At 36.8% G+C, this 12,049-nt stretch overlaps 1 protein-coding gene across 2 annotated transcripts in view; it reads right to left on the bottom strand.

The window, feature by feature from the left end:
- Window positions 1-12,049, bottom strand: part of LOC117991240 (sialin) — an 82,234-nt gene that overhangs the window by 31,862 nt on the left and 38,323 nt on the right. For both annotated transcript variants that reach the window (XM_069504941.1, XM_069504943.1), the window contains exons 4-5: window positions 10,297-10,430; window positions 1,626-1,828 (exon numbers count right to left, since the gene is read on the bottom strand). In XM_069504941.1, coding sequence (XP_069361042.1) covers window positions 1,626-1,828; window positions 10,297-10,430 — 337 coding nt within the window. The remainder of the gene's footprint in view (window positions 1-1,625; window positions 1,829-10,296; window positions 10,431-12,049) is intronic.

Here is a 12,049-nt window from a genome sequence, read left to right as displayed (position 1 = left end):
AAACACACCTATTTTATTTTACTATTCTCTTTTTCGTTGCATAAAGTGCATTTAATTTAAAGAAATGAAAATTAGCGTGCACAAATACAAATTGCAAAAAGGATTAACTAAGGATTAACCAACTATGAAAACTTTGTATTTAGTCAAGTTAATTTAATCAAAGTCTAGACAATATTTATGAAAATGAAAAGAGTCTTGACTCTTGACATAATACTATCGTAAGTGGCACAGGCTGTCCTACATAAAATAAATTCAATTCATTTCATAAAAATAATATGATCAAGTCTTAAGAGGCCACGACTCTCACCAATGAGTATTTCAACGCGCAGCCCTAACAATGAGTCCAACGGAATGACGTCAAGGAAATAGCTTGATAACAAAGCCATTAACAATGGAACCTAATCTCCGGTCAAGGCGACCACTCATTACACTATTCTTTTTGCGTCCAGCATCTATGTACTTGGTCATTTGTGTGTTTACGTCATCATACTATCTCGGATGTTAGCAATCGTCGCAAATCATCTTGCGACAATTGTATGAAAACGTATTTTGAATAAAGTGTAATCGCAATTATATTGAACACTTGTGTAAATAAATATGAGTTAAATGTTATCGACTCCCGCAGCCCGCGTGAAACATTTCCGGAGTTACTTACTGTTTAAATGCTTCTAAAGATTACGCAATCTATTGATATTTTGTACATTGATAAAACAAGTATGCCTTGCTGCGGTGGTCTCGATGAGGTTTTAAATTTATTTTAATTTTAGTTTTAATTTAATGTTGATTTTTTAAACTTTTAATTTAGATATTTAAAAAAAATCCGATCCGTCCAGTAGTTTGAGCTGTGCGTTGATAGTTCAGTCAGTCAGTCACCTTCTCCTTTTATATATTTAGGTAATATCAATAATATTATTATTAATTTAAGTGCCATGTTTCTTGATAAAAAAACAACTTCATTTTAATCCTAGTGTACCACGATATATCCAGACAATGGGGCCGATTATCTTGTACACAATCTCTAAACTAAACTAAAATGACACGTCTAAATCTATTGCTATCCCTTTCATAATGTAGCTTGCGGAAAAGGATAGTACTAGATTTAGACCTGTTAATTTAGTTTAGTTTAGAGATTGTGTACAAGAGAATCGGCCCCAATATCTTGATTCCTGCATAGAAAAGAAAATCTCTTTACTGTTCTAAATGTGCATTATGATGCCGTGTTCCTAGAATAATGGCGTAAGCTACAGTCCTCTTCTACTTCACGTAATATAGTGTTCGCCAAAATCAGTCACAAATGTAACCCTAGTTCATCTAAACCTTTACCAAATCTCTCTCATATCTTTCCAACAGGTATCCTTAATACCTTTATATTACGTAGTTCTGCACCCAATTATGAGTTAGCACATCATCTAAATATATAAAAGGAAAAGGTGACTGACTGATTGATTGACTGACTGACTGATCTATCAATGCACAGCTCAAACTACTGGACGGGTCGAGCTGAAATTTGGCATGCAGAATGCAGATAGCTATTATGATGTAGGCATCCGTTAAGAAAGGATTTTTGAAAATTCATCCTCTAAGGGGGTGAAATAGGGGTTTGAAATTTTATTTCATTTACTCACCCATCATGTTAGACATGAATTTGGATCTATCCATCGGCGGAATCCATTTCGACGCCATGGGAAGGATGGCAGGCCATGTGGCTCCGAGAAGGAAACCCAGGAGCACTCTGAGAGCCACTATCCACCCGAAGCCAAGTGTTGCGGCTCCGGGAGACAGCAGAGTGAGGACGCTGGCCAGGAGAGTGCTGTAGCCAAACACCCGCCTGTCAAACAACAAGAACAATATTTATAAACTGCTGAACAAAATCTGACTTAAAGCATATAAGCTGTTTTATACTTTTATATGATGATGAATGAATTAATTTGTCATTGGACAAAATCTAGGGTGTGTTTAATTACTCCATTTGTATATTTAAAACTGGATTTGGTTTTTCCAAATTAGCGTCGATATTTATGGAATAATAATAATTAATAGGTATGAATTAAACTGGTCCAAACTTATAATTTGGACCGCCGACGCTGCCTTGTGTGTTATGTTTATCATGTTTGAAAAGTAAGTATATTATATCAAAATTCAAAACGACCTCGAGTAGGTAGGTACTAGTTAGTATAAATGATGCCTGAAAATGGATATATTTTAAAACTTAAAAGGTGAAACATTACGCGGACAATCTGATGCATCTTTTGACATGACACAAAGCAAATAATTTGGCGAGTCCTTTCTCAGATTGTACACGTAATATTAAATTAGAAAGTTCATTATATTTTCCTTTGATCATATGAAACAGATCAGACAAATAAAACAATCGAGTATTTTTTATACAAACGCAATTATAATTTGAATGTACGGAGATATTATCATCATAGCTGATGTAGAAGGTGAAAGTGGTCTCATAATAACTTGCACTTTCGTTGCGTAGTATTGAGTAGCTATATTATAGTATATTTGTAAACAGCGACTGATAATACCTATTCAACACTCGCTGCTCGTATTTCTAAATATATTGATGTATTATGTATACTTTTCTTCATCTAGACTGCAATCACACTAATATTATAAAGGCAAAAGATTGTGTATATACTGGACAGATTTGGCTGAAATTTGGAATGGAGATAGATCATAGTTTGGATTGGCTCATAGGTTACTTTTTATCCCGTAAAAATCGATGATTTCCGCGGAATTTTTTAAATATATCATAAAATCCACGCGGACGAGAACCCACGGGCATCAACTAGGGTTTTAAAATAAATTGCTAGATTTGTCTGATATGCGGAATATTTGACAACCCTTGTTTATAAAAGTTTCGCGTCGAAATGAACAAATTTTTTATTTAATCATTTGATCTGAAAATAATTTGACAACCCTATTGTAAGCCCTATTAAAAAAATCAATATAAAAATGATCCTATGGACTCATAATATTATTAAAAAAAAAAAAAAAAAACAACCCCGCAACCACTTGTTAAATCATGTTTGCTCTTTCGATGTGTTATCGAGATTATTCGTCATGTAGGTAGAACGATCTGCATCAATCAACACAACATGCATGAATCATTTGCAAATAATAATAATATAATTCAGCTCGGCCGTAAGCTAACCTAGTAAGTGAACAAACAAATACGATCTCGTGAAACTCGTTCCATTTCGAATATATAAAGATCAAGCTTTTGTATGCTATGAGCTAAGATCTACTTCCAATAGGGTCTTGCCTCTTGGACTGTAGTAATAAAGTGATGTGATTTTTGGTATAGCGGTAGTTTATGGGGCTAGAATTCATTATTAAAGAGAATAATTTAAAAAATTATGATTTTTATTTATTTCTAGTATAATTGTAATTTGACAAAAATGAGGCAAATGGTTTATTTTAGCGTTTAAACTACCGTGAGTGATTTCCATTCTAAATAATATCTGTCCCGGCTGTACTCACGTGCTTAGTCGACGTTAGCCCGACTAGTTTCGAACCCATCCTGACTCTCTCTCTCTCTGTTTGACTCTCAGTCAAAACCGCGGCACGTGCGCGAACGGACTCCCTTGAAAAAGGACCCCGGGTGGGTTCGAAACTAGTCGGGCTAACGTCGACTAAGCACGTGAGTACAGCCAGGACAGATATTATTTAGAACAAATGGTTTATTTTGGTACTGGATTTTGTTTAGGTAGTTTAACAATAGCGCTAACTTTTTGCTAGCATTCTGGATACACTCTGTATAACAATTTAACAAACACTGCAAATAGAGTACAGACTTGGTTCTCAACCAACAGCTAGCCATGTAAAGTGTACCTACATTAGGTATAGTGTATTCAAAATAAACTGGCGTTTTTCCACTTGAGGCTGTCATTAACAATAACAATAGGTTGTAGCGGCTCCTTTAAAAATGAATGGGCTCTATGAATGTTTGGTTTATTAGCCCTATTGTTTACGTGGCATGTCGACTGTAATCTTATTGTTATTTCTAATGGTCTCAAGTGGGAACACGCCAGTTTATTTTGAATGCACTATATCTACTTTACTGCTTATTATCCTCTATTTAACCGCAATTGAAGTGAGCCGCGCCGAAGTAATGGAAAGCAGATGATAATTGCCGTATCGTGCTGGCTATGTTTCAGCTAAACGGTATTAGCAATTCAAATTGCGGCAATACCTAACGTCGAATCACGTGTAACCTTCTCAATGCCAGTGTTTTGACAGGATCTCGTAAGCTATGTTTTAAAAATCCCGTGGGAACTCTTTGATTTTCCGGGATAAAAATTGCCTTTGTCAATTTCCGTGATGACCTCTGTACCAAATTTCATATAAATCGTTTAAACGGATGGACTTTTAAGAATCCTTAGTGAACTCAGGATTCTTAAAAGTCCAACTCTAATTTATTGTTTAATTCTTAAGTAGGAAATTTTATTAATTAGTTTAAATATGCAATTATATTAAAAGAAAACTTAAATCTAAAATTAAAAGTTTACTTTTAATCTTTTCTAAAACAACATTAAAATAAAACTAAAATAAATTAAATCTAAAACCTCATCGAGACCCAAGATGCTGGCAGCATTACCCCACTACTAATATAAAGTAAATGAATAACATCCGGTCCGTTGAAAAACCAAAACTGCATTGAAGCGATATTATGACCATAGCGCATGCAATCTTACTCATTCCATGACTCACTGTAGAAACGTCTGTCTGAGAAATATTTTATTACGAGATCCTGTGAACCTTGTAGCCTGTAGGTACACAATGAGTATAACTATATAACTATATAATAATTATACAAGTAACTATTCACCGTCGCGCTGTCCGCTAATTCTGTTGTAAAAAACCTGCGATTTACTACCTACGTAAATGCTGGTTAGATATAATCCGAAATAAACGATTATTATAGAAAAGTTCAAAAGTTTTACAGTTAAGACTTGGTAAATAAAACCTAAGGTTTTCTTGAAATTCCTAGGATTTCGGGCTTTTAAAGTAGCATATTATAGGCTGTGATAGCCCAGTGGTTAGGACGTCCGCCTTCTAATCGGACATCGGAGGTTCTATCCCGGACACGCACCTCTAACTGTTCGGAGTTATGTGCGTTTTAATTACTTAATTAAATATCACTTGCTTTAACGGTGAAGGAAAACATCGTGAGGAAACCTGCATGCCTGAGAGTGCTCTATAATGTTCTTAAAGGTGTGTGAAGTCTACCAATCCGCAAATGGCCAGCGTTGGTAGACTATGGCCAAAACCCTTCTCACGCTGAGAGGAGACCCGTAGTGAGCCGGCGATGGGTTGATCATGATGATGACATTAGCATATAAATAGGAATTGGAAAATTCAATAGGTATGTTTCTTATTTTAAGGCATGATAGCATCATTAAATGCCAAAAGCGCGACCATCTTTCCTCGTTGACCCGAGGCGACCCTTCTATTGGTGCTCCTAGAAAGTTCTACGTGAATCGCTAATAGTGATTAATTCATTGCATGATGGTTGATGGATTCGCCTGTTGCTAACGACCAGTTACCTCAGTTTATGTTATAGATATGCGTGTTAACTTATTACTTATAGCTCACGTAATATAATATTATGCATTTTATTATAATAGCTACTATACTAGTGTACCTGATTAGCTGTCAGTTACGCTTGCGATTTTGAGAGAATAAATAAATAAATAAATAAATATAAATAGAAAACCTTTTATTCAGCCAAATTTACAAATAGGTACAAACAGGTAGGGTGCCGTAGTCGCTGGGGAACCAAGGAGCCGACCAGTGTCCATGCTCCCTGGTTCCCCAAGACCCAGGCACCCACTTCTTAAAACTAGCTTAGTGTCTATCTTGGCCGAACGGGGCGCTGTGCCTCAGCTTATTGCTGCAGTCGGTCAACTGCAGCGCTGATTTTCGGGCATGGCCCCCAGTGATATCACGGGCCGATCGGCCGATCAATAATAAAATAATTGTAATTTGTATTCAGTGCGTTTTCGATACAAACATGGGTTGGTTCTCATTCACAGGTTCTTAATTTCATTAATTATTATTATTTGCCTGTAGTTTGCCGGATTTCCGTTAAAATATTTAGGTTCAAAGTACAAAACACGGGCGCAATGTTTTACATTACCTGCGAATCTTTGGACCCGTTAACTTTAAAACTATTTTTACGAAAATCAGACAAACTATAGCAACATAATATGTGTTAGTTTCTAGAACTTGTCTACAAAATATCATTGAGTTTAATTGGTTAATAAAATTCAAATGAGAAGCTAACAGTGCTCGAGGTGAACATCTCTCAGAGTCTAGACTAGATTGTCAAAAGTACACCGAAATGACTACCTATGTACATCGACCTTTGGAAATAGAAATAGGAAGGGGGTAAAATAGGCGTTAGTGTGGAATCCACACGGACGAAGTCGCGAGCATTAGCTAGTCTAAATATATAAAAGGAAAAGCTGACTGAGTGACTGACTGATCTATCAACGCACAGCTCAAACTACTGGACGGATCGGACTGAAAATTATAACGTAGACATCCGCAAAGAAAGGATTTTTGAAATTTCAATCCCTAAGTGGGTGAAATAGGGGTTTGAAATTTGTGTAGTCCACGCGGACGAAGTCACGGGCATAGGCTAGTATTCTTATAAAAGCCTGATTAGCTGTCAGTTACGCTTGCGATTTTGAGAGAATAAATAAATAAATAAATATAAATAGAAAACCTTTTATTCAGCCAAATTTACAAATAGGTACAAACAGGTAGGGTGCCGTAGTCGCTGGGGAACCAAGGAGCCGACCAGTGTCCATGCTCCCTGGTTCCCCAAGACCCAGGCACCCACTTCTTAAAACTAGCTTAGTGTCTATCTTGGCCGAACGGGGCGCTGTGCCTCAGCTTATTGCTGCAGTCGGTCAACTGCAGCGCTGATTTTCGGGCATGGCCCCCAGTGATATCACGGGCCGATCGGCCGATCAATAATAAAATAATTGTAATTTGTATTCAGTGCGTTTTCGATACAAACATGGGTTGGTTCTCATTCACAGGTTCTTAATTTCATTAATTATTATTATTTGCCTGTAGTTTGCCGGATTTCCGTTAAAATATTTAGGTTCAAAGTACAAAACACGGGCGCAATGTTTTACATTACCTGCGAATCTTTGGACCCGTTAACTTTAAAACTATTTTTACGAAAATCAGACAAACTATAGCAACATAATATGTGTTAGTTTCTAGAACTTGTCTACAAAATATCATTGAGTTTAATTGGTTAATAAAATTCAAATGAGAAGCTAACAGTGCTCGAGGTGAACATCTCTCAGAGTCTAGACTAGATTGTCAAAAGTACACCGAAATGACTACCTATGTACATCGACCTTTGGAAATAGAAATAGGAAGGGGGTAAAATAGGCGTTAGTGTGGAATCCACACGGACGAAGTCGCGAGCATTAGCTAGTCTAAATATATAAAAGGAAAAGCTGACTGAGTGACTGACTGATCTATCAACGCACAGCACAAACTACTGGACGGATCGGACTGAAAATTATAACGTAGACATCCGCAAAGAAAGGATTTTTGAAATTTCAATCCCTAAGTGGGTGAAATAGGGGTTTGAAATTTGTGTAGTCCACGCGGACGAAGTCACGGGCATAAGCTAGTATTCTTATAAAAGCCCAAACTACATACCTACATGAAAATATTAAAAATATACATACAATGAATGCGTTATGCATTGTGATGGTGGACTACGCAAGGCTGACCCATATCTCCATAATAATTCTTATTTCTTACTTACTAGTCATCAGTGCCAGATCTAAATGTTTTTAACTTTTATAATTTACTAGCTTATGCCCGCGACTTCGTCCGCGTGGACTACACAAATTTCAAACCCCTATTTCACCCTCTTAGGGGTTGAATTTTCAAAAATCCTTTCATAGCGGATGCCTACGTCATAATAGCTATCTGCATGCCAAATTTCAGCCCGATCCGTCCAGTAGTTTGAGCTGTGCGTTGATAGATCAGTCAGTCAGTCAGTCAGTCAGTCACCTTTTCCTTTTATATATTTAGATGAGGCTTTTTTGAGGCCGAAACTCACCTAAAGCACCAATAAATAATGATGATATTAAACATATCCTTATTAAAGACACAATGTTTCATGGATAAAGAATCCGGTTCGACGAACTGGGGCAATTAAGCCATTATCTTGAAAAAACTCTGTTCTACAATGATAATTAATAAACATTTTAATTGCAGTTAATTCATTTTATCGGGATATGTATTTTTGGAATACCTCATCGAAATAAATGAAGAAAAATGATTGAAATAACAACCAACCGTTAGAGTTTTTAGCAACCCTTTGCTTAAAGAAAATCACAGAACGCTTACTTTTTTGGCCGAGTCAGCTACAAAAGTATAAATGGACTGCTACAAGGAATTGCACACACTAACCCTCTTTCAAGCTAAACATTATATAGCATGTATAAGTGGTAGATTTCAGGTACATACAGTAAGTACTAAGATTCGCCATTATGGAAAAATCTTAACATATTACTTGATAGACTAAAAAATCTAACGTTAGCTCGCGGTCAAAAGACACTACGAAGAAATAATCAATTTTTCCACTACATATACAATACAATGCGTCCAAAAACACAATACAAAGATGTTAATCATATACAAATACGTCACGATAATGGTCTGACTAAAATCGATTTGTTAGAAGCCAAGAAAAAAGCAATAAACCTTTTTAACCGACTTCAAAAAAAGGAGGAGGTTCTCAATTCGTCGGAATTTTTTTTTTTTTTTTTTTTTTTTTTTATTTTTTTTTTTTATGTATGTTCCCCGATTACTCGAAGACGCCTGGACCGATTTTGAAATTTTTTTTTTTGTTTGAAAGGGTATACTTCAAAGTTGGTCCCATTTAAATTTGGTAAAGATCTGATGAACATCTTCGAAGATAGATACTGGAACTCCTCAACGGATAAGAGTAAATTGCTCGCGATCAGTGTAATAGCTTAGTAAACAGTAGATTTTTAACCAGTCATAGCATAACTCCATGGGGCCACTAAAAATTGTGAAATAAAAAATTTTTACAAAAAAAATAAAAACCGACTTCGATACACAAACACTAAAAATTGAAAAATAATTTAATTTATTACAGAATATATTATGCATACAAGAGTTAATATAGTTCCATAATAATATTTTTTGGGGTCGGTGCCAATGAGGTGCCATTGTGGAGTCTCATAAAAATATGAAGTCTAGACGATTCGCGCAGCTAAAGCTAATTGGCACCGGCACCAAAAAGTATTATTATGGAACTATATTAACTCTTGTATGCATAATATATTCTGTAATAAATTAAATTATTTTTCAATTTTTAGTGTTTGTGTATCGAAGTCGGTTTTTATTTTTTTTGTAAAAATTTTTGCAGGTATAGAAATTAAGGCAAAGTCAACGCCCTCCGCTACATGATTCGAATAAGTTATTTCTTATTTCTCAGTACTGAGTTAATCATCAAGGATATTGTTTTCATAACTCAGTATCGATTAGTTTTAACACATTACAATATGACCCTTATTTCTTTTAGATTAAGAATCACGAATATCGATTTGTATCTTGCATCGATGTTCCGTTTACCGGCCCTTTTATTTGACGGAGGAATGCAATTTTACAGTTCGTTTCTTGGGATAATAAAATTAGTTTGATATCGATTTATTGAGTACCAGTAAAAAACTAGCTTCTAAATTTTTTTTTGAAAATAATTAAGTGTGTACAAGTTTTTTTATACTAGCTGTGCTTCTCTTATAGCGTCTCATATTAAGTTTTAGATTTCAAAAAATCTGCTGTCAGGTTTCAAAATTAGTTTAGATCTGGAGTTTAGTCTAATATCTGGCTAATGTTACTGCTGTACCAAAATGCTTTACCTAATATCACAGCCAAGGTTATTAGAATTCTTATACAATGTCGTAGCATAACATAATATTAAAGAAAAGAGTCATCAAAAATACCGCATAGAAAGTGTGCGTCCACTTTCATTAAAAAAAATCCCTAAAGATCCTAAAGAAAGTACACACGTGTAACTAATGTGGTAGTACATATTTGTGATTGGATAGAAGAACCCAGTAGAACCATTGTTTTACTTGGCTCTTCTAACTTACTACCCGGTTTAGCCACCACCTAGCCAATTTGCTGATGAGAGAACTGTCATGACTACGCTATTGAAAATTACCAAATCAGAATGATTTGCTCCAAGAAAAAAAACAATTTTATAGAACTCACCGAGCTCCTATAATCTCTGCTAGTCGACCACCTGGCAATTCTGTGAGCACGTAGCCCCAGAAGAAGGATCCCAGCAGGAGGTTCTTCTGTTTTGTATCCCAGTGATACCTCGTCTGTTCTATGTGACCTGGGTGCTGGAGAAATGAGAGAAATTAGAATTTCAGTCTGCAATTCATCAAAACCAATCGGAAATACTTTCTCAATTGAGACATCGACTGCTATATTAACTTCGTCTTCTTCTTCTAGTGCCATCTCCTACCGGAGGTTGGCAATCATTAAGGCTAACTGGATCTTGTTTACCGCTGCCCTAAACAGTGACCTTGTACTCATGTTAAACCACTGTCGAAGGTTCTTAAGCCAGGATATTCGTCTACAGCCAGGTCTACGTCTGCCTTTTATCTTGCCCTGTATTATTATAACGTATGTATAATAACGCATAGCCCAAACCCCAAGGCTTAGAGACTTGAGGTTTCGTATGTAGGTTTTTATTAATAACGTAAACCTCTACTCAGAGATAATTTTCAGAAATGGCACCCGAGCGAGGCCGGGGCAACTGAAGGCTTAAGATGTTTTCCTTAATCGTGAATTTTCGGTGGCAGGTGAATCATCCTCATTAGGAGCCAAAATTCTGTATAAATACAAAATGCCACAGTGTCATTACCAGGCTTTAGACTTGAGACTATAATGAGGCCACCGCAAAAGGCGTTCAGATTTTACAAGCAAGTTTCTTGAGGAAAAATAATATGGAGGACCAATGTTTATGACACTATATAATTCATACTAATGCCTTTTGAATACACGGAACCTAACATCCTTGACAACAAGTAACTGTTTATAAATAATCTTCTAAAGCTTCGATTTGAATTGCAGATATGTCTCAACTGATCGATGAATTGATTGACAAGGTTATCCTGAGCGAATTCAACCCGACCGATCACAATTAGTCAAAATTAGTCAAATAGTCTCCGTTGAGAATCGGTCTAGCCTCATACGCAGGAAATGTTCCCTTACTCTTCCATTTGACACGACTGGAGAGAGACTGAAGTGGCAATGTGAATGTGAGTGAAGGTCATGTCTGTCGCAGAACCGACGGCCGATGGGGCAGACGTGTTCTGGAGTGGAGACCGCGTACCGGTAAGCGCAGTGTGGGACGACCTCTAGCCCGCTGGACCGATGACCTGAAGAAAGTGGTGGGGAGCGGGTGGATGAGGAAGGCTGAGGACCGTGTTTGGTGGCGAGCTCTTGGAAAGGCCTATGTCTAGCAGTGGACGCAAACAGGCTGATGGATTGGATTGGAGAGAGATCAGGCTCAAGGCTTTCCGTGGTCTCAAAAGTTTGGGGATATAATCCGCCAACTTCCCAATACCGAGCTGGCAACTGAAAATTCCTTGACAGAACACCTCCATGACTTTTTTGATCCAGACCGGTTGGTATTAGAACTACTTGAACGCGATAGATACCTCTTGATCATTAGAACAACAAAGCAGTTTTGTGAAGATGAGTTGATTAATCTATCTGTCGGAGATACTCGGCAGTAATCGGGACGCAAACGTTGTCTAGTGGCGTTGATCGAGTCTACGCATTATGACACAATCTGGGTTACCATGGACACGTAAGAATAACAATATGGTTTGAAGATGGTAAGAGAAACGACTTGTGTACTTGTGTAGAATCGTATCCCGCGTTCCTATTAAGCCAACATGATAACCCTGTAGATAAACGCCCAATAGAAGGAAATACGACGATCCTAGAG

This window comes from Maniola hyperantus, chromosome 19 (genome assembly GCF_902806685.2).
Source record: "Maniola hyperantus chromosome 19, iAphHyp1.2, whole genome shotgun sequence".
NCBI classification, from domain to species: Eukaryota; Metazoa; Arthropoda; class Insecta; order Lepidoptera; family Nymphalidae; genus Maniola; species Maniola hyperantus.
This window is presented reverse-complemented; position numbering and strand designations above follow the sequence as displayed.